The sequence below is a fragment of the Rhamphochromis sp. 'chilingali' genome (genome assembly GCF_963969265.1).
Source record: "Rhamphochromis sp. 'chilingali' genome assembly, chromosome: 12".
Taxonomy (NCBI): Eukaryota; Metazoa; Chordata; class Actinopteri; order Cichliformes; family Cichlidae; genus Rhamphochromis; species Rhamphochromis sp. 'chilingali'.
This window is the reverse complement of record NC_137939.1, coordinates 25,195,600-25,220,956: the sequence shown is the minus strand read 5'-3', so window position 1 is coordinate 25,220,956 and position 25,357 is coordinate 25,195,600. Positions and strand designations below refer to the sequence as shown.

At 39.8% G+C, this 25,357-nt stretch overlaps 3 protein-coding genes across 7 annotated transcripts; 2 read left to right on the top strand and 1 right to left on the bottom strand.

Annotated features, from left to right (window-relative positions):
• Nucleotides 1-372: 372 nt before the first annotated feature.
• Nucleotides 373-2,910, bottom strand: ognb (osteoglycin, paralog b). The gene is made up of 6 exons (XM_080897744.1): nucleotides 1,846-2,910; nucleotides 1,675-1,753; nucleotides 1,136-1,300; nucleotides 849-1,051; nucleotides 673-765; nucleotides 373-553 (listed from the first exon to the last, which is right to left on the bottom strand). The coding sequence occupies exons 1-6, from the start codon at nucleotides 1,942-1,944 to the stop codon at nucleotides 383-385; spliced, it is 810 nt and encodes a 269-aa protein (XP_080753870.1). The 5' UTR covers nucleotides 1,945-2,910; the 3' UTR covers nucleotides 373-382.
• LOC308406635 (embryonic polyadenylate-binding protein-like) lies at nucleotides 685-23,904 on the top strand. 4 transcript variants are annotated; one of them, XM_080897738.1, is made up of 18 exons: nucleotides 685-744; nucleotides 9,889-10,029; nucleotides 10,808-11,012; nucleotides 11,966-12,159; nucleotides 12,462-12,577; nucleotides 13,312-13,398; nucleotides 13,641-13,780; nucleotides 13,875-13,969; nucleotides 15,383-15,520; nucleotides 16,338-16,433; nucleotides 18,013-18,273; nucleotides 18,481-18,568; nucleotides 18,938-19,057; nucleotides 19,142-19,278; nucleotides 19,700-19,808; nucleotides 19,916-20,046; nucleotides 22,061-22,136; nucleotides 23,699-23,903. In XM_080897738.1, the coding sequence occupies exons 3-17, from the start codon at nucleotides 10,820-10,822 to the stop codon at nucleotides 22,121-22,123; spliced, it is 1,968 nt and encodes a 655-aa protein (XP_080753864.1). In that variant the 5' UTR covers nucleotides 685-744; nucleotides 9,889-10,029; nucleotides 10,808-10,819; the 3' UTR covers nucleotides 22,124-22,136; nucleotides 23,699-23,903. The 4 variants fall into 4 exon arrangements, with proteins under 4 accessions (XP_080753864.1, XP_080753863.1, XP_080753866.1 ...); XM_080897737.1 differs by having other exon boundaries at nucleotides 13,312-13,410; XM_080897740.1 differs by lacking the exon at nucleotides 15,383-15,520 and having other exon boundaries at nucleotides 13,312-13,410; nucleotides 23,699-23,904.
• LOC308406636 (14-3-3 protein beta/alpha-like) lies at nucleotides 5,045-9,658 on the top strand. Of its 2 annotated transcripts, XM_080897742.1 has the most exons (7): nucleotides 5,123-5,201; nucleotides 6,117-6,181; nucleotides 6,273-6,574; nucleotides 6,669-6,792; nucleotides 7,275-7,438; nucleotides 7,599-7,694; nucleotides 7,783-9,658. In XM_080897742.1, exons 3-7 carry the CDS (start codon nucleotides 6,281-6,283, stop codon nucleotides 7,837-7,839), a joined length of 735 nt encoding a protein of 244 aa, XP_080753868.1. In that variant the 5' UTR covers nucleotides 5,123-5,201; nucleotides 6,117-6,181; nucleotides 6,273-6,280; the 3' UTR covers nucleotides 7,840-9,658. The 2 variants fall into 2 exon arrangements, with proteins under 2 accessions (XP_080753867.1, XP_080753868.1); XM_080897741.1 differs by lacking the exon at nucleotides 6,117-6,181 and having other exon boundaries at nucleotides 5,045-5,201.
• Nucleotides 23,905-25,357: the final 1,453 nt, after the last annotated feature.

Genomic DNA, 25,357 nt, shown 5'->3' with positions numbered 1-25,357 from the left:
GCCAATACGTGCATAGCGACACATTTCATTAACAAGTAAAGAAGAGGCATTATGTTGTTGCATAGCTTGGCCATCAGAGGACACACCCCAACTTTCCTGTTGGCAGCATATGTTCGAAATGTGATGAACACAACAGCCAGCTGATTTGAGCAGAGTCGGGCAGAATGTAAATCCACAACTTTGTCACATTAGTAAGGACTCATGAATAACTAGAAATAAGAAATGCCAGGGAAATCTTTGTTTTGTCTGCCCAAAAGGAAAAAAAATATCGGCAGATATATCAGATTTTTAAATATCCAATTATTGGTATCAGTTTTAAAAATCCTATATTGGTCGGGCTCTAGAACTGACTCACAAAGTCTGCCTCAGTTTCTTTTGTGTTTCACTTGTACCAGCCAATAGGGAGAGACTGCAGACAGATGAAGCTGTTAGGGTGCTCCGACAGCTTCAGGGGGTTCCCATCCAGTCTCACCTCGTACATGTTGGTCCGAATGTAGTGGCTTGTGTTTCCTTTGCAGAACGTCTCATCTGTTATTGTTGAGATGTTGTTGTTCTGCAGGAGATCAATTCAAGAACACAACCTTGGCTACAACTTCCAGACAGAAAACAAATTTCATTTCTTCTGCAGTTTTTTTTGTTTGTTTTTTCAAAATAAATAACAGATGAACTTACATGCAGATGAACAACGTAAAGAGACTCTGGAAGATGGGGGACGGCTGTCAGTTCATTGTCTCCGAGATAAAGGTATGCCAGTCTCGTGAGTTTCTGCAACAACACAAGGCCACTATTTAACATGCGATGATGATTTCTGCAGGGGTTTAACATTAGGCATTTACTTGCCAACTTACTTTAAAAGCATTTGCCTTTACACCCTGGTTTTTAAGCCTGTTGAAATTGGCATTAAAAGTTACTAGCTTGGATGGCAGCATGGGAAGTTTGGTCAGTCTGTTTTCTGCGAGTTTGAGCTCCTCAAGATTGGGAAGTTTTGAGAAAGATCCGTCTTCTATCTCAGAGATGAGATTCCCAGACAAGTCAATTCTTCTTAAAGTAGCTGAAAAATGCAAATAATGGAAGTAAAAACTTAAGAGGAGAAGAATACTTCAAAGGATTTTTAAAATTATTAGTATTGTTTTACCTGTGTCTGCAAAGTCTTCCCTGTGTATTTTTGTGATTTTGTTGAAGCGAGCATAGAGATACGCCGTTTCTTTTGGCAGGGTTGGCACGGCTGACATGTCAGGGGACACGTCCTCGCAGTAAACTGATCCACTCAGACAAACGCACAGTAGACATGTTGGCAAAACTGAAATGATCACACATCTTTTCATCATATGGCATCATTTATATACACTTCTCAAAACAACCCCCCCCCCCCCCCCCCCAAAAAAAAAAACAACAACCCCAAAACAAAAGAAAACAAAGATCCAGCAAAACAAAAATAAATGTGGTGTACACACAGGTCCTTTAATTAGCTGCAACTAAACTAGAAACAGTTGTGTATGCACTTGAAAATGCACTGCACCTAGTTTAGCCGAGGACACTTGATCAGTCCCATTATTACGTAACATGAGCTTTAGCTCCATTCACAAAAATGTGGAAGAATGCCTTTGCAAGTGTTGCATAATCAGCTTTGAAAGAGTTGTGGAAAACTTTTTTTTTTTTTTTAATAAACCTTACCTTCTGCTTTTGGAAGTACTCCACCATCAGTATCTGTGTCTTGCAGGACGCCATAGTCCGACGCACGTACCGTAGCTTTCTGCAAAAAGAAGAAATCATCTCAGTTAGCTCTCACTTTTGTGCATATCGTCCTTGAAGATAGTTTTGAACCTCCCCCCAAAGCTTTCTTACTGCAGGTGTTCTTGCTTCCATGTATTCACCCTTTGCTGCAGAAGACACTATCCATGGGAGCATTACATATGTGAAAATTAAAATCCTTAATGGTATCATTGTGCCTCAGTGGCTGGAGAGAGGAGGACAGAGCTGTCTGCTAGGCTGAGATCTGGGGTACATCTGAGAAGGAAAATTTTCCATCCACTTTTATTAAGCTGCCAGCATACTGCTGAGTAAGAAAAGGAAACTAGTTTTAACTCAATACACGCTGTATTTGTGTCACATCGACTGGTCCGGGTCACTCTTTAAGATTGTGTCGCCTTATTTCTGTCCAACAGATGAGCATTTAAAGCTCGATGGGGATGTAAGTGATGAAAACTTTGGATCATAAGAAAACCATTGAGTAAACCCAATGCATGAAACAGTTAAATTCTGTGGGTGTCACTGCTGTTACTGGGGGAACAGCTTGGTACTGGATGAAGGTATTACATTTGAAAAACTGATTGATTTACCAGCAGTGAAGCAGAGAGAGCAAACTGTTGAGTATCTTTTTACTTGGATTGTTTTCCATCCATTTGGACTGCTTCTTTATCAGAAGTGACTCTCTTTCTGAATAACTGCTGTGGTTGAGGTTATTGTCCTGTGCCTGTCCACTAAAACGTGTCCCGATCAGTTCTATTGATTGTTTGATCACAACAGCTTGCCTTAACTACAGCCTCGACCTTTCACATAGTTTGATAGTTACTGTTCCATCATTTACTAACTTAACTTCCAATAGATCAGACTCTCCAAATTATTCTAAGCATACATCAGATCAGTCCGTTGCAGAAGCTGCTCCTAAAACCATGAACAGCCAGGTTCTTCAAATCAGAACCTAATCTCCCCCCCCAAAAAAACATTACTTCTTTGTTTTTTAAATAAATCTAAGTTTAAATCTAAGTTCATAATGATTAGAAAAAATGGGATTAATTAATTCCTTTTTTTTCATTGAGCAAAGATTTGTAAATTTTAATTTGACACGTAAAATGAGATTGCTGTAGACACACACACACATGCACACAAGTACGCAATGGAGTCAAAGGAGCTTGCAAAGAAAAGCGTCTGGACTTCTTTAAGTTACTTGAAGACGTTTCACCTCTCATCCGAGAAGCTTCTTCAGTTCTAAGGTCAAATGGTGCAGAGTGCCAGATATAAACCTAGTGGGAGTATCCCCCCACAGAGGGACAAAAGAACCCCCTGATGATCCTCTAATCGCCTGAGCCAAGGTGTGAAACTGGGTGTGGGTCCCAATCAGCCAGAGTTTCGGGTGAGTTCATTGTGAAACCTGGCCCCACCTTATCATGCGAATTCCTGAGATCAGATGGCCCAGGATGTGAGTGGGCGTTAAGGCGTCTGGAAAGGGATCTCAAAACTGGATTATAGATGGCAGGAGAGTTGGTGTCGTAAACCCCCGCCTCTGTTCAAAGATGGTCGCTCACAGTGGACATAGATGGCTTCTTTCACTCCTCTTTCAAACCATCTGTCCTCTCTGTCCAAAATGTGAACATTGGCATCCTCGAAAGAGTGTCCTTTATCCTTAAGATGCAGATGGACTGCTGAGTCTTGTCCTGTGGAGGTGGCTCTTCTGTGTTGTGCCATGCGCTTGTGAAGTGGCTGTTTGGTCTCTCCAATGTAGAGGTCTGGGCATCTGGAGAGACCAAACAGCCACTTCACAAGCGCATGGCACAACACAGAAGAGCCACCTCCACAGGACAAGACTCAGCAGTCCATCTGCATCTTAAGGATAAAGGACACTCTTTCGAGGATGCCAATGTTCACATTTTGGACAGAGAGGACAGATGGTTTGAAAGAGGAGTGAAAGAAGCCATCTATGTCCACTGTGAGCGACCATCTTTGAACAGAGGCGGGGGTTTACGACACCAACCCTCTGCCATCTATAATCCAGTTTTGAGATCCCTTCCCAGACGCCTTAACGCCCACTCACATCCTGGGCCATCTGATCTCAGGAATTCGCATGATAAGGTGGGGCCAGGTTTCACAATGAACTCACCCGAAACTCTGGCTGATTGGGACCCACACCCAGTTTCACACCTTGGCTCAGGCGATTAGAGGATCATCAGGGGGTCCTTTTGTCCCTCTGTGGGGGGATACTCCCACTAGGTTTATATCTGGGACTCTGCACCATTTGACCTTAGAACTGAAGAAGCTTCTCGGATGAGAGGTGAAACGTCTTCAAGTAACTTAAAGAAGTCCAGACGCTTTTCTTTGCAAGCTCCTTTGACTACGATGACCTGGATGACTGAGAACCTTCACAGACATACGCAATGGAGTGACAGGCCTTAGTACAGTAGTTGTAGAACATCAGTTATTAGGAAAAAAATAGGTTACAGATGTAATTATCTGCATAATGATTTAATAGAAAAAGTATTATTAAACTTGCAATTTTAAGTGCACTTATGCAACACAGCCTGACCTCAGTTTCTACTGGAGTTGGGACAAAAATGATCTTATATGACTTAAGAAGGGTGGAGATGTGCACACAGAGCCATTGAAGGTGGAGTGTGAGCAAATAGAGGAAACAGGAGTGCAACTAAGAATAATAAATACTATTTTGCTGTGAAAATAACAAGACTGGTTATACTGTTGTGTTGACATTTACTTTATTAACACAAACAATTGCTTTAAAAATATGTAGAAGATGAATAATTTTTTACATATATAGAAAATTTACATTTATATTTATATCTGCTGCTATTAACCTCAGTCGTCAGTTTGGTTATCAGGTTCAAGCAAGCGCCTGCACTCATTAAAATCTTGACTTGCTCAAGTGCCCTTGAGAAAAACGCTGACCTTGACCTTTGATCATCAATATGGAAAGTATTATTTTGTTTCTTTGTTTTAATTTAAACCCACATGACCCTCCAATTATCTGATCATACATGTCTATAGTCTTGTAACCCATTTAAATGGTAAAGAGGGCTCCTCTCGTGCGGATAATGTTTATTTTGGCTGAGTACTAAATCACAAAATCATCCAGTTGGCGACTTTCACATATACATTTAGCTTGTATACATATATAAGCTGAATGCATATATATGTCAATACTGTAGCAATGTAATGCAAGAGTATCAAACAGTTGAATTAATTCTGAATAAAGAAATACGCTTGGATCCATTGATTGCCTTTACCGTGTGAGCAGAGGCTGCATTACGTAAGGCAGATGTGCGGTGAGAAAAGAGGAAACAGAAGTGCCCGTGTAGCGGAAGTGGTACTGCCCTGAACGATACGCTAAGTGAGACGGAGGACGGAGGCTGAATCGTCCACAGAGCGAGCGAGAAGAAGAAAAAACAGTAGGATTAAAAGTCACCGCAATCGTAAGTGCAATAACCTCGAATGTATGAATATCGCATGCTAACACTAGGTTTTCATTGGTAGCTCGTTGTTCGAAAGCCTGTTCTATCGTGTTCGTTCGAATCCCACTGAGAAGCGAAACATAACGGCTAGCTCGGTTGGTGAAAGGCTAAGCTAGCGTTAGCTGCTAGCTTGCTAGCGGACGGTGAGACTCCGTGACACTTTGTTCTGACAGGCTCGGCAGCCAGGGCGGGCCCTGCTACAGCTACTTAAAACGAAATCAAAGCGAAAGTAATACGGTGCAGTTCAGTATTCCCCTTCGTAATAACTACTTAAAATAACAAATATTAACTGCCATCACCCAAACCGCGTATTTTTACATAAAAATTCGCGGTTGCTTTCGCTGGCCTAGCCGTGACTGTTAGCGGCGATGCTAGCGAACTGTTAGCTACTACATTCGTTTTTTCCTACTTTGGTTATCGCGCATACGATAGTTTAGCGGCTATAAATATGAACGAAAAATATGAAGTCTTCTAATATGCACTGTCGTATTTGTTAAGCCAGTTTAGCCGCGATTTAGAAAATCTACTATCCTCGCTAGCCTTGCTAGCAACATTGTGGGAGGGCATTAAACATGACCCGGGAAGGCTTCCGCTGGTACAGCAAGTGTCGGTCGAAAGAACGTCAAGCGAGCCAAAAAGGCAGCAGAGCAAATAATTATACACGGTTTGACATATTTAGATATGCGAAGAGTTCTGATTCAACTCGTGAATATGAAATTGGGTTGGGACGGTAAGGGCGAAGCAGGGTTAGCTAATAACTTGGCTAGCGGCTAACCATAGCAAGAGATGAGTGTGGTTGACCCACTTGCCAAAGAGCCCAGTTCACAAAGCATACCCTGTGAATTGTCATTGAATTAAGTGTTTTCATCTGTTAAGACCAGGTGTGCCACGGCAAGGTGAAGCAAGTTCGTGTGAACTAAGATAACGCACACACCACACAGGTGTGAATGGCTAATGTGCCTGAAACATTCTTTCTTGTGTTTTGGTGAATTGCAACTGTAGCTGTTTCTAATATTGTCTTGTTTTCCCCAGTCTAGAAAATGGATAAGAGCGACCTGGTACAGAAGGCCAAGCTTGCTGAGCAGGCTGAGCGCTATGATGACATGGCTTCAGCCATGAAGGCAGTGACAGAGCAAGACTCTGAGCTGTCAAATGAGGAGCGCAACCTTCTCTCTGTTGCCTACAAGAATGTTGTAGGAGCGCGCCGCTCATCCTGGCGCGTTATCTCCAGCATTGAGCAGAAGACTGAGGGCAATGACAAAAAACAGGAGATGGCACGTGAATACCGGGAGAAGATAGAAGCTGAGCTGCAAGAAATCTGCAACGATGTGCTTGTAAGGATTTCTCATTATTCAGTCCCAATTTAGATTCTAGTGAAAGTGGTACGTGTTATTGTGAATCTGAACAAACCTTTACTGCTGTTTTCAGGAGCTACTGGACAAATTTCTCATTGCCAAAGCATCTAATCCTGAAAGCAAGGTGTTCTATCTGAAAATGAAAGGCGACTATTATAGATACCTGTCTGAGGTTGCGTCTGGGGATAATAAGAAGAGTAAGTGAAAACACAGTTTACATCATAACTTTGTTTTACTGCAGTGTCCTTTTAAAGAGTGGTGAAAGAAACTTTAAGTTAATCAATAATGTGTAATCTGAAATCCCTAAATGTGTTGATTTAAAAGAGCAGAATCATGATGCTTTTTATCTGATTTTTTTTTTTTTTAAATTATTGTTCTGTCAACAGCTTTGTTTTCAGCAACAGCTGATTGCACTTTTTAGCAATAAAAAAACCCTCCAAATAAGAAACCTATGTAGTTGAACCTGACATACTTGAAGACAAGCTGAAAAGGCCAGAAAATTTTGTGGCCGGTCTACAGTAAATGCAGAGATGGCACCATGTGGAATAAGAAAATTTTGCCATATTAATGAATGTTACAATACAGTTTGAGATTATTCATAGTCTAATTTTTCTGCTTTTAAGTTGCTGAAAATTGGTTCATTATAGTTTTATTTATTTTTTTCCTTATGCTTTCACAGCTACAGTGGATAATTCCCAGAAGGCGTACCAGGAAGCTTTTGACATTAGCAAGAGTGAGATGCAGCCAACACACCCCATTAGGCTTGGCCTGGCCCTCAACTTCTCAGTCTTCTATTATGAAATCCTAAACAACCCGGACAAGGCCTGTACCCTGGCTAAAACAGTATGTACTCTGGCTTACATGCATAGCTTTAAAATGTCTTGGAGCTTTTTAACAAATGAATTGGGGGGGGATGGGGAGAAAAAAACCTAAAATATATATTTTTTGGTGCATATTTAATTTATTACTTATGGTGTAAATCACAACAAATGACTCTTTTCAGGCATTTGATGAAGCCATTGCTGAACTTGACACTTTGAACGAGGATTCCTACAAAGACAGTACCCTGATAATGCAACTACTAAGGGACAACCTGACTGTGAGTTTTAAGTTACACTGTTTGGTTTCAGATTGATGCGGGCATATCTGTCACAAGGCACTCTAACATTTGTCCTCTGTGTTTCCAGCTGTGGACATCAGAAAACACGGCAGATGAGGGAGAGACCGAAGGAGGGGAAAACTAATGGAATTGCACTGTTAATCCACCTACACTCTTTATCTTAAACACAGACAGCTTATATACATCCCCCTCCACTCCATCAGCCCCTCCCACTTCTGTATGACAAGCAGCCTGAATTGCTTCCGACCAACTAGTTTACCCCTCTCAGTTCACTGTGAGGTGACAGGGTAATTTTTTCAGTTGTTAGCAGATTCAGTCACTCTGTGGAAAATGTGTTGATTAGCAAGTTCACATTGCTGTTTTTTTTTTGTTTTTTTTTTTTTGTTTTTTTTTGGTTCTTTGTCAGCTTTGTGCAAGTCTGCGTGTGGCAAGCGTGAGTGGATGTGAGAGGTTGTGCGTATGGTCTGTGGTGGGGAGGGGGGGTATTGTGAAATCTAATCGTCCTTCCAAAGTCCTTGGTCCCCTGCTAGTTGTGCATTTTTCATCCCCCCACCCATTTTTTTTTTTTTTCTTTTTGTTACGTTTATTATTTGTGATTCCTTGTGATATTTACAGGTTTTATTGTATGGTAATTAAACTGGCAGTTGATTTCCACCAAACACTGTGATGGTAGGCATTCCATTTGCTTCACAAGCCCCCCTCCCAAAAAACGTTTTTTGTTCAAATTCTCAGACATACAATCCTGTATTCAACTAACTGCAATTCTGCTGTGGGCTCATACAGAAAGGAGGCAGGCTGTATTGTGACACTGACATTTTGGTGTAATGCTCCTTGATCATGTTCACAAAATTCACAGTTTAAGCTCTGAGGGACCCCTTAAATTTGTCATGTTCAATTTAAGACATTCCACATTATTAGGCTTTTTGGAAAGGCAGTGCTTTTTTTTTCATTTTGAACTAGGTATGGGTTGTCATTGTAGTTTTACTCACTGTTCAGGTGCTGCTTGACCTCAGTACAATGGAAATTGTATGTGCGTAAATGTGGTTCCATGTATTTTGCAAGATTGACTATCATCTGTATGTAAAACCTACAGTAACCTTTTATTGATGTTAATTGAAAATGTCTTACCACACTGTATCAACCCTGCTTGCAAAATATTCCTCTTAAAGCGGTTGTTTTCTCCAAAAAATGTTTTTGTGCCTGGCTTTCTCTTGCAGCTTTTTTTTTTTTTTCTTTTTCTTTTTTCTCCCCCATTTAGACAGCAGCATCTGCTTGTTGATGAAATCTCACAGAGAAAGAGTTAAACCATTTATTAAAAGGAAATAGTTAAATATTTATTAGTCTTCGCCCAGGTTCATCAATCTGCTGTTTAAAGGTAGCTGATGTTAACGGATTATCTAAAATCAGGTCTCCTTAAAAGTGTTTAGAAGGCCATTTCATGACTTTTGAAAAGAAACTCAGTGTCACAATACCATGTTATCACCACTACATTCCACACTCTTGTAGTTGAAGACACCATTCCACATTATAGCTGACAGTCTGTTTACTCTGGCAGTGCTCCAATGAATTGATATAATTTGTTGGGGGGAAAAAAAATTCATGTCAGTTTATTATTATGCTTGATGAAAATGCAGTTAGTGAATGTGGAACGAAGCCTGTCTGTATATCAGGTATCTACTTGCTTTGTTTTTACTGACAAGTCTTAATGGCTAAAATTTGCTTCTGTAACAGTCTTATTACCCAGTGCACACACGTGGTTGTGAAAATTTAGATTAGCTATTAAAAAAAAACGAGAAAAGCAGTGACGAAATGGAGATAAACAATGGTTGGTGTAATTCTAGCTTTGTGTTTATGTATCTTAAAACCATTCTAGTTTCACTCTACATGTAAGAAATAGGAACGTGTCAAAACCATCCAGTGAAATAAAGTTTCGTTTAAGATAACAGGCAAATTACGTCTTCATTTTTGTTCACCAGGTATATTTAAAAATTAAAACGTAAAACAAAAGCCTAAAAAAAACTCAGAAATTGAGCAAAAAGGTACGTGAGGGTTATAATTGCCCTCTTGTCTACAAGCAAAGGGCAAGCTAAATTAGATTAGCGCTTGATATGCTAATGAGAACTACTTTGCATCGCGGAGAGTGACGTGTATTTAATGTTTGTACCCCTCACAGCTTAATTGAAACTATTGCGCGGAGAGGAGGTGCAGGTGTTCAACGGCGCTAATTAAATCAAAACAAGCTCCCGCCCATGTGGAAAGTGTACCGACGAGCTGCTTAACGGGAAATCTCCAGTACGACGCAGTAGCTTGAAATGTAAGTTTATTTAGTCGAAGTCACACGGTTCCTCATCTTAGCTAACTTTGATGAATAGTTCAGAAACAAAGGACACAGGCGTCAGCTAATTTTACCGCTTAGCTTTGAATCATGTGCTACGTGTTAAAGTTTCATCACTTAAATGTTTACCATGTTAGGCATTTTTAGATTCCAAATTGTCCACATTCCACAGCTTTCTGTCTTGAAGTTGTCTTTGTATTAACTTTCGGATACACTTCAATATTTTTATGTTGGAGTACTTTATCCACTCAGACACGGAGTTAACAATTTACGTGCTTAATGCAAACCTAATTCAGTCAGGCCTGGAGCAGGGCCTGCAGATTCTTTCGTGTTTTGATTCACGTGTTGACATTTTGGAAGCTGTGTAGTTTGTGACACTGTTAAACTGCATCATGCAGATCTGTTTTTGTTATTCCTCCCACCCCTGTTTGAAATAAATGGTTTGAACACACGTAGATGACATTGAAAACACATTAAAATTAATTTCTTTGACACTAAATCTCATGGAAATTAGATAAAACACAGTTAAAGGTATTGATTTAATAACATAACACATTTAACATAATTTCTTCTACTTTTGAGTACTAAATAAAAACTTCTCAAACGTGATGTATTAACAAAGAAAACATTTCTGCCAATGCAGATCAGTACAATGAAGTGCATCTAATTTTAGCAGCACATTAGAAATGACTATAACAAGAAAAGAAACAAAACAAAAACAAGTCTAAATCACTCATAACTGTTTTTCTCCAAGCAGCTATTACCCAAAATGAACAGCAGTGGACCAGCATATCCTCTTGCTTCTCTGTATGTTGGAGACCTGCACCCTGATGTCACAGAGGCAATGCTTTACCAGAAGTTTTCTCCCGCTGGGCCAATCATGTCGATCCGTGTGTGCCGGGACATCATCACCCGCAGATCTCTGGGATATGCCTATGTAAACTTCCAGCAACCTGCTGATGGTACAGTACCAGTGTGGTTGATTTGTGACCTTTTGCTGCTCAGTGAATGCTATAAAATGTTAAGACTTGTTTCAGTCTAATGAGAGCAAACTTTTGAGGTGATTCTAAAGATCACTGTCTTCAGAGCTGAATTTAAAAGTAGGAAGGACACTACACCTTAAAAACGATCAGCAAATTCATGATAGTTGGGGTATTTGTGATGAGAGGTTAGTCTATAAAATGGCAGGAAAATCAAAGAAATGTCAAAAATTTCATAACTTTTCCTGAAAGAAGTCAGGAAAAATATCATGATTGAATAAACTAAATTAAGTAAACTAAATTATTAACCACATTTTAAACCTAAAGTACTGCAGAGTGGAATGAATTTACCACTTAAATTAGAGCATAAGCTTAATTCTCCATAGTGACACATGCAATGGAAACATAGTGAATATATGCTCCACTTTATTAGGTACATACTCCACTCCTTGTGGCAGGATGGATTTTAATGTTGTTTATTCCGAATTCTGACATTACAATCTGTCGTAGCGGAAGTCAAGGCTCATCAGAGCACGCAGTCTTCTGTTGTCCAGTGTTGGTGAGCCTGTGTGATTTGTAGCCTCAGTTTTCTGCTCTTAGTTGACAGGAGAGGCCCCTAGTTAACATGGTGTTTTCGCCCAGCTGTTGCTAACTGGATGGTTAGAGATGACTGTGTGGGGAAATTCCAGCAGATCACCAGTTACTTAAATCACATTTGTTTCACATTCTGATGCTCAGTTTGAACTTCGGCAGGACATCTTGCCCAAGTCTACATGCCTCCCTGCACTGAGTTTCTGCCATGTGATTGGCTAATTGAATGTTTACCTCAAGGAGCAGTTGAACAGGTGTACCTAACAAGACAGGGGACTGTATACAATATATATTATTATACATTTTTGTAAGTAATTTCTTTTCATTTTTCTGCTTTGTTTTAGCGGAGTGTGCCCTGGATACGATGAACTACGATGTCATCAAAGGTCGGCCAATCAGAATAATGTGGTCTCAACGCGACCCAGGACTCAGGAAATCTGGTGTGGGTAACATCTTTATCAAGAACATGGATGAGTCTATTGACAACAAAGCACTGTATGACACCTTCTCAGCCTTTGGAAATATTTTGTCCTGTAAGGTAAGTGACCTGGGCCGTCTCTCAGAGCTGAAGCAGCTGAAGTTGATGGTTACTGTGACTGACTAGAGTCTTCCTCCAAACACTGAGAGGGTAGAAATGGTAGATTTCAGAATCATGGACTAATTTCAAAGTGCAGCACATATCACTTAAGTTATTAAAACCCATTTCCAAATTTTACTCCTCACATTCAGTTTGGTTAAAAGCAATTGTTTACATTGTGTTTGTAACATAGTACAGATGAATTTAGCGGGCACTTTTCAAAAGCTTTGTAATTTGCACCGATTATAATGTTTGTCTTGTAGGTTGTTTGTGATGAAAAAGGATCCAAAGGCTATGGATTTGTTCATTTTGAGACTCAAGAAGCTGCAAACCGGGCCATTGAAACAATGAATGGGATGCTACTGAATGATAGGAAAGTGTGAGTGAACTAAATACTCAATTGTTTACCACTGTTGTTTCCAGTCAGTGGTTAAATGTAGCCTACAAAAATAAGCTCAGGCAAAGATTAGAGCAGAATATGTACAAGGATCAGCCACAACATTAAACCACTGATACATCAAATTGTCTGCGGTTATGTGCTCCCTTTTTTATTTTCCTTTTTTTTTTCTTCATTTTGAGCTCATTTCAGTTTAAGGCTGAAATGAGCTGTTTTACATTATACATGATATAATGTGATCTGACATTTACACGCGCCAATGGATTTAATCAGAACTGTGTGACATCTGTAAAAACAATGACTAATTCACACATTTACAATCCTCTGTGGCTATCCTTTGTGGCATTCCTATTCATTCTGATCTAAGGCTCCATGTAAACTGCCAAAAACCTGAAGTGGCACTCAGTGGCCCGGAGGACACACCAGCGTTCCTCAAACTTCCTATGTCTCAGTTCAATTGAGCACTCACAATCTGTGGCAAACATGGCTCCTTCCATGGAAGACACACTCAGGGATAGGTCTCATGATTATGTCCCAATGGGCCAGTTGTTTTGGCAGCATAAAGGTGACATACACAATATTAATCAGATGGTTTTAATGTTGTGGGTGATTTTTAAATATATTTTAACTATTTAAATTGTTAAATACTACTGAAGACTCCACATGTTTTGCAGATGATTTTTCCATGTGTTGTTGTTTTGTTTTTGTTTGCTCAGTCAAAAGGCGGGTAAACGGTTGGGATATGGCATTGTCAGCTCAAAGGCCCGTTTCCTGGGAGAAAAGTGTCAGTTGTATCTTCTTAGGTCAGTGAATAGGTAGGATATCTGTCTAGGTTTGTCTTTATCTGTATTATAAAATTATTTTAGGGCTAAGCAGGTAACAGTATTCATCACAAACGAACAAAGCTGTTTGTTTGCGATGTTCTTGATCTGTCCTAATCATTTGTCTTGTAGCCAAAGATAATTTAACACACTGTAATTAATTTCCTTTTATTTGTTCCTCGAAATGCTGTCTCTCTGGTTAACATTTTAAATGACATCTACAGATTTGTTGGCCACTTTAAGTCACGCAAGGAAAGAGAGGTGGAGTTTGGCAGTAAGGCTATGAAGTTCACCAATGTCTACATCAAGAATTTTGGTGAAGACTTCACTGATGAGAAACTAAAGGAAGTTTTCTCTGCATTTGGTAAGATAAAAATATTGTGAGCTTTTATTTTATTTTTTGTTCCTTTAGTTTATTTTTGATCACTTTGCATCTCGTGGTCTGGTTTTGGTCTCAGGGAGAACTCTCAGTGTACGGGTCATGAAGGATGAGAAGGGTCGTTCAAGAGGATTTGGATTTGTAAACTATGCTCATCATGAAGATGCCCAGAAGGTAGTGTAGACCAAGTTTCTGTGTGCACACAGATCTTACTTCTCCCAACAAAAGATCACATGGATCATAATGCAGTCACTGTACACCTTGAATGAATCCTGTTCAGGAGTGTTTGAGTTAAGTAGGTAGAAAAGGATGGCCTTTTTTTGAATTGGAAAATATAATGTTGGTAAAAAAAGAAAAGTGTAACCTTCTTTGAGTATCATAGTTTTTGAATTTCTCTTGAAAAGGTACATTGCTTCTGAAATGTATTCACAGCATTTCACTTGATCCACATTTTTGTCATTTTATAGCCTTATTCCCTGTTTTGCAAAACGTTTAGTTCTTTCAAATTTATTAAAAACAAGAAAAAAATATAAAAAGTACATAAATATTAAAAGCCTTTGCTCATTACTTTGTTGAAGCACCTTAGGTAGAAATTGCAGCCTCAGGTTTTTCTGAGTATGCTGCAGTCTTGGCACACCTATTTTTGGACAATAAGAACTTTTCAGTGGACGACTGTGGTAACCGGAAGGTTGCCGGTTCGATCCCCCAGCTCTGTCTGTCCTGGTCGTTGTGTCCTTGGGTAAGACACTTTACCCTACCGCCTACTGGTGTTGGCCAGAGGGGCCGATGGCGCGATATGGCAGCCTCGCTTCTGTCAGTCTGCCCCAGGGCAGCTGTGACTACAACTGTGGTTTGCCTGCACCAGTGTGTGAATGTGAGCGTGAATGAATAGTGTAATTGTAAAGCGCTTTGGGTGCCTAGAAAAGCGCTATATAAATGCAATCCATTTTGGGGTAGTTTCTCCCATTTTTCTTTGCAGAACCATTCAAGCTCCATCATGTTCAATGGAGAGCATCAGTGCACAGTCATTTTCAGAACTCTTCAGAGATGTCAAGTCAAGGACAGTCGCTAAGTAATACTGAAGCCACAGTTACGTTGACTGTAGGCTTAGGGTTGTGGTGCTATTAGAGGATGAACCTTTACCCCAGTCCAAGGTCCAGAGTGCTGTGAAGCAGGTGGTCATCAGAGATCTGGCATCTAGTCTTCTTGTTCCTGTTGTTGAAAACCATCCCCATAGCAGGTGAAGGGCGGTACTTGGTTTTCTCCAGACATGATGCTCGGCATTCAGGCCTGTCTTGGAGGTCTACAGAAAATTCCTTGGACTTCACGGCTTGGCTTGTGGTCTGACACGTGCCTTTCCAAATCATGTCCAGTCAACTGAATTTACTAGGGGTGGACTTAAGTCAAGGTGTAGAAAGATCTGACGGGCGATCATGCCAGGAATTTCACGAAATTTCATGAAAAATGAATCAGTTTTGAAATAGCAAAATATTGAACAAGTGAAGCACTTTGAATACTTTCCAGTTGCGCTTATACTGTACGTAACACTGTATGTTTATGATCCCTATGCTATTTATTTTTTCCCAGGCTGTTAATGAAATGAATGGAAAGGAGATCAATGGGAAAATCCTCTATGTAGGGCGGGCTCAGAAGCGTCTTGAGCGCCAGGGAGAGCTCAAACGCAAGTTTGACCAAATAAAACAGGACCGCATCCAGCGCTATCAGGTGCTGCTGTTGTGCATGAAACTATAATATGAATACTACTTAATGGTTCTTACTGTTGATCATTTTGAATTAATTATTAGGTGATTATAGTGCAATGTTTTTTGAATATTTTAAAGTCTTAGTGGTGCTTGTAATCCATTCATTCATTTTCTCTTGCTTACCTGGGTCTGGGTCATCAGGAGTCAGCTGTGGGGCAGACTCGGTCTCCTCCTTGCATTCCTAAATAGTACATTATCTGATATTAATTTACAGTCTTGATGTTGTCATAGTAAAGTCAAACATTTTCTTGAAAATCATTCCAAATGAAAGTGGAAAAGTTGTCATTTATCCAAACAGTATATGTGGGTGTTCAGCATGAGGCTCAAGTTATGTTGTTTTTTCCACCATTGTTTTTCAGTATTGAGTATTGGGTGTTTTATTATTTTGCTGACATTGCCAAATGGTTAGAATCAGAAATGCTCTTTTGTTAGATTGATTTATGTGTGTCATGAACCGGATAGGAGGCAGACCTGTCCATTGGGCCATCCCAACTAGAAAACACAGGCATTGTTTTATAAATAATCAAGTTTGTAATAGCAACAAAATGGAATCTAAAGCAATCTAACCATTTTGGTAGTGCTTTCTCTTAAAGTCAGATGGGAATGTTTAATCTAGATATGAAGGAGTGCTTAACTACATAACTGAATAACTGCAAGCATGATGAAATAGCTTAGCAGCATTTAGCCCACAAAGAAAGAATTTCAGAGCTGATTGGATTTCATGGGTTTTTACATTGTTGAGCTTGAGAAGACAGGAACGTAACTCTTTGTAATTCCAGGGGGTGAATCTGTATGTGAAGAACTTGGACGACAGCATCGACGATGAGAGACTTCGGAAGGAGTTTGCTCCTTATGGCACCATCACCAGTGCAAAGGTGAGGTAACAGGATAATGTCCCACTAAAGTAATGAAGTTCTTTGTACACAAATCCATGAATGCCCAAACCTTTTTTCCTTCTGGAAGGTTCCTGTTAAAATCTAATAGCTTTTATGGCGAGGGAATGATTTTTGAACTGGGTGGTGTGTTCACAGTAGCTGCGATGCTCTTCTGTGTTAGCAACACAGGTGGGCGTGTTACTGTAATCAGATTACTTTTTCAGGTAACGAGTAAAGTAAGGGATTACTATTGCAAAAAAGGTAATTAGATTACTGGTACTTTCCCATAAGCACGCTGCGTTACTAAAACTGACTTTTTTGTGAGAGTGTCTCATGACAATGACGTAAGCGAGTGCGACATTCATGGCAACAGCTGTGTGCAGATCAACAATGGATCATATATGGAGTGCGGGAGAGAGTATGAGCGTGCAGCGTTTAAAGCGCGGAAGTACTGACCTTACTTTGAGTTTGATTCCGTAAAAAGTGACAAAAACATTAGTGTTCGCTGTTCACTGCGTGGGAAGAAAACTTCTTTTTACAGCGAAAAAACCGTTAACTTCCAAACAAGCACAGAGTGTTCTACCAGTGAATGGGAAATTCACACAGAAACTCGCGGATTCTTCCACTGGCCACCGCGGCACAACTGCACCAGGGCAAACATCCGCCTGCTATACAGGTGAAAATAGAGCAGCAGGATTGATTTTATTTATTTTCTGCTGTGTTTCACTTGCATTTATTTGAAATAGTGAGTGTAAACACAAAAAATATTTTATTTTATGTGCTGGAATGTGCAGAAAATAGGTTTAAATCTTAAACAAATTTCTTCCAGTCAGAGAATGTGGCATATAATTTAATGTTTGCTTGATGCATAAAGTTAAAAGATTAAAACTAATAAAACAAGTTTTAAAAAGACTTTTCCATTTGATTACATTTTATGATGGATTTTGCAGAAAAAGTAGAATTGGGCTGAAAGATCTATCGCTTTATTGCCTATTCAGGTTGTAAATCGTGTTTTTAAAAAGTAACTAAGTAATTTTGAAAATAAGTAATCAGTAAAGTAACAGGATTACTTTTTTGGGGAAGTAATTAGTTACTAATTACTTTTTTCAAGTAACTTGACCAACACTGGTTAGCAGTAAGAAAATTTTGTGCCAAAATAATGTTTGTAAAATTATTATTTTCCACAAAGGTGCTTTACAACATTTCAATAATGGATTTATGCAGATTGCTGACATGAATTCATTTCTGATCATCTCGTGAAAGCACTGTGGCTCAGGAGGTAAAGCGGGTTATTCATTAACTTGAGAATTGGTGGTTCGATCCCTAAGTTTTTATAGTGATATCAAGTTGTTGACATGTAGATATTCCTAAAGACATATGTGAAAAGGGTGTTCCTGAATGTGAACTGTAAATTGTCTTGTTGAGGAGGGGGGGTTGTTGTCCCCTCCCCATACAGGATGTATTGAGTGCCATTAAAGATTCTTTATATAATGTCTCTGGTTTTACCTTTTGTTTTCTTTTGTGCTTTAGTGTTAGGAACCTTAAAGATTTCTGACTGTGAACGTTTTGTTTCCTGTAGGTGATGACAGATGGCTCCCAAAGCAAAGGCTTTGGTTTTGTCTGTTTCTCTTCCCCTGAGGAGGCAACAAAAGCAGTGACTGAAATGAATGGGAGAATTGTTGCAACCAAGCCACTGTATGTGGCTCTGGCTCAGCGGAGAGAGGAGCGTAAAGCAATTCTAACAAATAAGTACATGCAAAGACTTGCTACCTTGAGAACCATGGCCAGCCCGCTAATCGACTCATACCATCAGTCTGGATATTATGTCACATTACCACAGGTAGGGCTCTTTAAACGGTGACATTGGGAACAAAATAGGCCATTTTATTAATGCAGCAAAATGTGTCATCAAAATGTTAAGGGAAAAAAAAGAACTGATAAAGTCTGGGCTTTATCAGTTGTTTAAGTCTGGGCAAATTTGCATCAGCTCCCAACGTTCTGACATTTTGAAGTTGCACCAGTGCTAATATTTGCATTATATCCGCAGCCTCCCACGCGCTCCTTTTACAACCACACTGCTGTCAGCAATGTGAGACCAGTCCCTCGCTGGACAGGACAGCCACCAAGACCACAGGGTGAGGGAATATCTGTTACACTTGTGTAGCGGTTTAAAAAAAAAAAATATATATATATATACACACACACACACACAAATGTATTGATCTGTAAAAGTTGTAGCGAAGAGTAATTCCTCTAGGATTAATTTTTCAGCTTGACAATGATCCCAGAACACACTGGCAGTGCAGTAAAAGCATACCTGGATAGAAAAACACATGGTGGAACAATACCAGTCAGATTGGCATCCGCAGAGCCCGGACCTCAACATTATTGAAGCAGTGTGGGATCATCTTGACAGGAAACAGAACAAAGACCAAAAGGCAGCTAATGGTGACTCAAGAGTTTTGCACAGTACTGTATGATATAATTGTTCTCTACATGCTTAGGCCCCTACACCACTCAGCTGGTTTCTGGCTCTGTCCCCCGACGTGGATCGAGCCCCATCGCTACAGTCAGACAGGCTTCCACCCAGGCGCCACGCATCGTAACCTCAACACAAAAGACAAGTGAGCTCCTGATCTATGGCAGCAGACAAGCAGTCTCCTTTTGAAATGTCCCATTCACGTGGATGGTGCTGACTGTGTCTTTAGATGACATTGGAACCCAGACTGTAGGAGGGCGCACTGACATTGCCAATGTGGCCAGAAGCAGCCAGTACAAGTATGCGTCAGCAGTGAGGAACCCTCAGCAGGTTGTTACTGTGCCTGCACCCATGCCTAGACTACAGGTAGTGTTTGCACTGTGATCATTTCTATTTTTAATACTTAGCGAAGATCAAGAAAAATGTGTGAAACCCAGACAGTAAGTTGGAGCACTGAGGGTGCACAATGACTTGCAGTGTAGTTAGTTACTTAGGTTGAGGTTAAATGACAACCTTATTTTAGATTGTTGCTGAATATAGGCTTAGCTTCACTTAACAAATGGGCATTAATAGTCATTGGAAAATGTAAAACGCAGCTAAGGAAAACAACCCTTCTTCTACTTCATTTTGACATGAATTAACCAGTGATATACAAGCTGAAAATGAGAGAAATCTGTGGGATTGTTTTGTTCTGTGAGTGGGTGTGGGTATCTGCGTGGGTGGTGTTTACAGCTATAATATGTTTAAGACAAAAAAATTTAGGCGATTAGCATCTGGATGTCTTCAGGTTGTTGCTGCGCCGGTGATGGAGCCACCAGTACACATTCAAGGCCCAGAGCTGCTTACCGCCTCAGTGCTGGCTGCAGCCCCACCAATGGATCAGAAACAGCTCCTTGGTCTGTCATCAGTCAGTTCTGCCTGTTTTGTTTTTTTTCCTGCTATGCAGATTGAAACAGCTTGTGTATATTTGTCTTCATTCCATTGTCTCTGCTGTGACACACAGGGGAGCGACTGTACCCACTGATTCACACTCTGCATCCAAACCTGGCTGGTAAAATCACTGGGATGTTGCTGGAGATCGACAACTCTGAGCTGCTGCATATGCTGGAGTCGCCCGAGTCCCTGCACGCTAAGGTACATTAATGTTCATGTTTTTCTGTGAGCTGGTCTGCACTCTAGACTGTATATAAAGATGGATGATAAGCCACAACTTCCTTCCCCTGTACAACAGTGAAACCAAAATAGCTCGAAAATAGGTGGTGCTGGTTTGTTCTAGTGACAGCATTTGCACATTGGTGGCGGCAGGATGTCGGAGTCATATCTGTAAACCTTCGGTTTAACGTCTAAACCTCAAGTGGGAGAAGCATTTCTTCCTTTTCTTCTTTTTGACACCCCATGCTGAAATTTTTTTTTTAAATACTTTTGAATTCTGTTTGCCCATCGCTGTCATTATTCCCTTTGAAGTAGTTTGAGCAAAAGGGAAGTCAAGGTCCACCTGTTTACCTCCACATCTTCATCCTTCCTCATGTTATAGGAAAAAGATTTATTTTAGTTAATGTGCCACACGTGGTCCAGTTTGATCTCAGAATATTCTCTGGCCACTTTATTAGGTACAATTTAGTTGTTAAACAAATATCTAATCAGTCGATTGCAGTCAGTCAGCCTGATGCATATAGGTATCAGAATTTGGTATCAACAATTTGACCATTGTGCCTTATATCAGCAGTTCAGGCTCCTGGTGCTGGTGTAATGGTGTGTGGGACATATCCTTGACAAACCAACTGAGTATTGGTTAAAAAAATGCCTACCTAAGTGACCATAGTGTACATATCTTCTGATGGCTGGTTCCAGCAGATTAATGTGTCATGTCACAAAGCTCAGATTATCTCATATTGGTTTCTTGAACCTGTCAATGAGGCTACTGCTGTCCAGCAATTATTTTACTAGGGGTGGGGGGGATGACCCAATCTGGTCTTTAAGTGATGACATGATGAATCCTGCTTCCGGACCCAAACTACCCTGCATTTAACATGTTTTAATGCTTTGTATCTTGTTCTATTTAATCTCAAAACCCCCCAAAAACAGTAAGTGATCACTGTCTGTCTCTCTGTTTTTAATACCACTATTCATTTTAAAGCTCAGTTTTTAAAAGCTTACAATGTAACTACAGCTCAGCCCATGCAGCAGTATATTAATGACTAACGTCGTATTGTGGATGGATTATCTCAGTTGTTCTCCTGGCTGAAGTTTGGTCCATTTACAGCATCCTGCCATGTGATTGCATTTGTCCCGAACCATCGGGAACCCTCACGTTAACTTTTACAGAGTAGAAAAAAGTTAGCGTTCATCCTCCAGCTTCAGTGTTTATAATATGCTAACATAGCTGTGTCGCTAGCGATCATGTAGCACATCATTATATACCAGCTAGCCAATTTTCAGTAACCCTACAAACGTCACTGCTGTTTACTTTCCTGTCTTCATTTATGTCAGAAATGATAGCAGAGCTGTACGTTTTAATTAGTCTCAGAAGTCTCTCAGTCAGAACATGGTATATTATATTCAGACGGAAACTAGCAAGCTAACTCCCTGCTAACTTCTAACTCTGTTAAATTTAATAAATTCTGTTTTCATGGATGCCTGGATGTTAAACGTAATTGTTACATCTGGTAGAGCAGCAACACTGATCATTTTATTACATACGAAAGAATTTAGACAGTTTTTTAACTCTTAGTGATGCCACAGTGATCATTTGACTTTGGGACCTGCAGCGGAGTTTGGGCCCAGACACGACTCATGACGTCATACTTAAAGACTGGATAGCTTTCTCAGTCATCTGGAATGTCACTACATTCCCAGTTGGGTAAATTAGATAGGTCTGAGTCTGATTTGTAATTTTCTCCACTTTTTGGATTTTTATGCATTTATTGGAGAGAAGGTCGATGCTTGGTAAGCCTTAGAGTTACGGTAAATTGATTTTTATCGCATAAAGAAGACTGCCAAGCAAGATATTTTTGCATTTCCAGTCTTTGTCCTAGTATAACACTTCTCTGGCTGTTGCCTGCCATTTATGAAAGAGGTCTGTTGTTTCAGTTTGTTTTTTTGTTTTTTTTCTCCCCTTTTTTAAAAATCTTTCCACTGTTTGGGTCAGGTGGATGAGGCGATTGCAGTCTTGCAGGCTCACCAGGCGAAGGAACATTCTCCTAAGCAGTGAAGAGGCCTTAAAGGTCAGCAACGACGTCTTTTGTTTCTCTGCACCATTATATTTATAATAGGGCTGCCACAAACGATTATTTTGATAGTCGAATAGTCACCGATTATTTTTACGATTAGCCGACTAATCAGATCATGCATCCATTGGATGTAAAACGTACAGCTTATTGCACCAGCATGCATCTGCTCTTATATAACTATCATTAGCTTACAGCCTTAAGTGTTTAAGGTATGTGCTAACTAAAAATAAAGACAAGATGAAAGTTTATTAAATTTTAATGAAATTTGCAGATTGTTTCGGTGAAGTTTAATAATCTCAGCCGTCTGCTCCTTGCTATCTAAAATATAACAGGACACTGGAGTATATTCTTGAGCATCTCACACTTCTGATAATCAGTTGTCTGCTTGAGGTTTATTCAGCTGTGTAAAAACTGTAACTTTAATCTCAGCCAAACCGATTTACTCAGGAACAAATAAAATACTGAAAAAATCCAAACAATAACATTTTTAAGTTATCCAAGTGACTTGTATATCATTGTTAACCTGAGTAGCGAAAGACGGCGGTGGGTTTGAAAACGATTTGCTGGGAGACCGGTGTTCTCACCGGCTCTAGTGAGCCTTGAACTGGTGGGTAACAGACGTCTCCAAAAACGTCGGAGCGCTTTTGAAAATATGTGGTGTCTTGATAAACTGAGCAGATATTTGAAGTTTACACAGCTACATTCTCGCCTGAAAATATGTTAAACGTTTATTTTGTGACCCAGAAAGAATAATAAGAGTAATATTAAAACTAACTAGCTTCTGCCATTGTTGGAAACTGAGCAGGGCCACGCTATGAATTCTGGGATAGGTTGGGTCACGAAGTATATACCCGACCCATCCTTCAAATCTGGGGAAATGAATGGCGCTTTTGTCGGAGTCTTCAAATTTGGACAGTCTTCATCGTGTCGCTGTAACGTAATTGGCTTACAAATGTGGGTGCAGAAGGATGCAGTTCCTGAATTTGGACACAGCTACTGTACCAGACACTGCTTCTTCACCGGACACTGCTTCTTCTTCTGGGTTTAACGGCAGCTGGCATCCTTGTACATGCAGTGCTGCCATCTTCTGTTTCAGTCCGTTATTACACTCTTAAATCCTACTACTTCTGCATCTTTTGGGATCTTACAAAGCTTTAAACGACACGTCGACTATTAAATTAGTCGTCGATGATTTTGATAGTCGACGTAATCGTGACTAGTTGACTAATCATGGCAGCCGTAATTTACAACATACAGCGTTCAGGTTTACACTAGCAAGTATTTCTCTTCAGTGACAGTATAAATCTATCAGTTGATGCTGCTTTTCAGAAATGAACCTGCCATAAATTGTAGGTGTTGTTTGATGATACAAACCTATGCTAAATTCCTTGATCCCAAGTGATACGAACGCCTGCTTCAGTTTACGGAATTTCTCAAGTAAAGTTTGTGAAAGAAATGTCAGAGGCTGGCTGTGTTTTAGTGAGAATGAACTGGAGGATAAATTGTCTTGCTCACATTTTTTTTTTTTTTTTTTTTTTTTTTTTTTTTTTTTTCAGATATCAACAATTCTCTGGAGGAGGGGAAATTATAAAATGAGCACACTTTGGGGGGAAAAGGGAAAGAAAAAGTTCTATGAAGATTAAACCAATGATGTAAAGAGACAGAAGATGAAGCTGTTTTGTTGTTGCAATACTTTTGTTAGATGATAAAGTTTCCAATATATGCATTAAATCTGTGTTGTGTCATTTGTCCTTTTAAAAAAGAGTGTATTATTATTATTATTATTATTATTATTACAATGGGATTTAAGTGTACTGAGCACCTTTGCCCTGCCTTTAACACAGTCCTGCACACTCCACAAGCAGCCTGCTCTGTAGAAGTAGCAGAGCAGCTTACAAGATAACATTTCTTAAGAATTAAGCTGCATCCACAGAAGAAGTGACGACCAGAGAACCCAGGAAGTCAATAACATTCTGCGACTTGATGGACTTATGGATGGAAAAAAAAAAGCTCTTGTGATGTGAAGTGGACAGGTCCTGAGACTACTGGGGAGAGTGCAGAATACCACCAAATGACATATAACCTGTTGGTAAATACAGTGGTGTGCGAAATTCTTGACTCACTACTCATTTCTACATATTTTGATAGGAAAATGGGAAGTATGACTTCCTGTGTGGGTGCTGCATCATAAATCTCATCTGTTGCTAGAAAGAGGAAGCTTTCCTGTTGTAGCATACCCAAAGAAGCATTGGATTCTTTAAAGTACCATTGAAAGCAAAAGGTGTGGTATGTGTCACAAGGTTGGCAAACATACACAGCAATAGTGAAATAAGCAAATGGCAAAACTATGGTGAGGCTAAATAAAAATAAGTATTTATGTATCATTAAATATGATCTTGATCTTGGGCAAGGTGTGCCAAATATATGGCTGGGGAATACATAAATTTCAGTCCTAAATGTTTGCATCACATTTTGTCTTTTTTAGTAGTAAATTGGTGGTGTAAGTAAGTTTATTTATTTATTTTTTTACTTCTGGGACCAGGTCTGAGTAACGGGCTTTTTCTGTAATTTTGTGTAAATTGAACTTATTTACACTACAATAAAAAGTGCCTAGAAGGCAATATTTTGTGGTCCATCCCACTTACGGTTTGACTGGCCATGTATGGCCCAGAGTAATGTTGCGGCTCATCATCATCATCGTTTATTTGTATAGCACTTTACGAACACACCAGGCAGACCAAAGTGCTGAACAACACAGATCAAAACAACAACCAAATTAAAAATACCATAAAATCATTACATACAATAAAATAAATAAGGTGTCAGTTTCCTACAGAGTTAAAAGCCAGGGAATAAAAATAGGTTTTGAATCTGGACTTAAAGTTGGTTGTTCAGCCAACGGCTCGACCAACCAACGGCTCGACCAACCAGCGGCCGCGGCAGGCTAAACATGAGGACACAGATGACGAACATGGACAAAATATGTCAAAGTCCAACGTGTTTACGTGTTTTGCTAGGTGCAAAGTTTTCATTTTGGGATTCTACTCGCGTTGCTTTACATAATTTAGAGTTCAGAATTACTATTGTATATTTCACTGGAGGCCTTCTACTAAGCCGCATTTTGTCCTATCCAGGTAACGTTGACGTTAACCCGGAGTTTAACGTACTGGGATGTTTTCTTACCGGGTTACAGCGCCATGGTAACGGTAACAACA

Bases quoted from the DNA above. Each gene is read 5' to 3' on its own strand.
- ognb (XM_080897744.1), bottom strand. From the start codon at position 1,944: ATGATACCATTAAGGATTTTAATTTTCACATATGTAATGCTCCCATGG. The intron at 766-848 runs GTAAGTTGGCAA...GTGTTGTTGCAG, and splicing joins TAAAGGCAAATGCTTTTAAA to AAACTCACGAGACTGGCATA. The intron at 554-672 runs GTAAGTTCATCT...GATCTCCTGCAG, and splicing joins TTTACGTTGTTCATCTGCAT to AACAACAACATCTCAACAAT.
- LOC308406636 (XM_080897741.1), top strand. From the start codon at position 6,281: ATGGATAAGAGCGACCTGGTACAGAAGGCCAAGCTTGCTGAGCAGGCT. The intron at 6,575-6,668 runs GTAAGGATTTCT...TGCTGTTTTCAG, and splicing joins AAATCTGCAACGATGTGCTT to GAGCTACTGGACAAATTTCT. The intron at 6,793-7,274 runs GTAAGTGAAAAC...ATGCTTTCACAG, and splicing joins GTCTGGGGATAATAAGAAGA to CTACAGTGGATAATTCCCAG.
- LOC308406635 (XM_080897737.1), top strand. From the start codon at position 10,820: ATGAACAGCAGTGGACCAGCATATCCTCTTGCTTCTCTGTATGTTGGA. The intron at 15,521-16,337 runs GTGCTGCTGTTG...TTGTAATTCCAG, and splicing joins ACCGCATCCAGCGCTATCAG to GGGGTGAATCTGTATGTGAA. The intron at 19,058-19,141 runs GTGAGCTCCTGA...CTGTGTCTTTAG, and splicing joins AACCTCAACACAAAAGACAA to ATGACATTGGAACCCAGACT.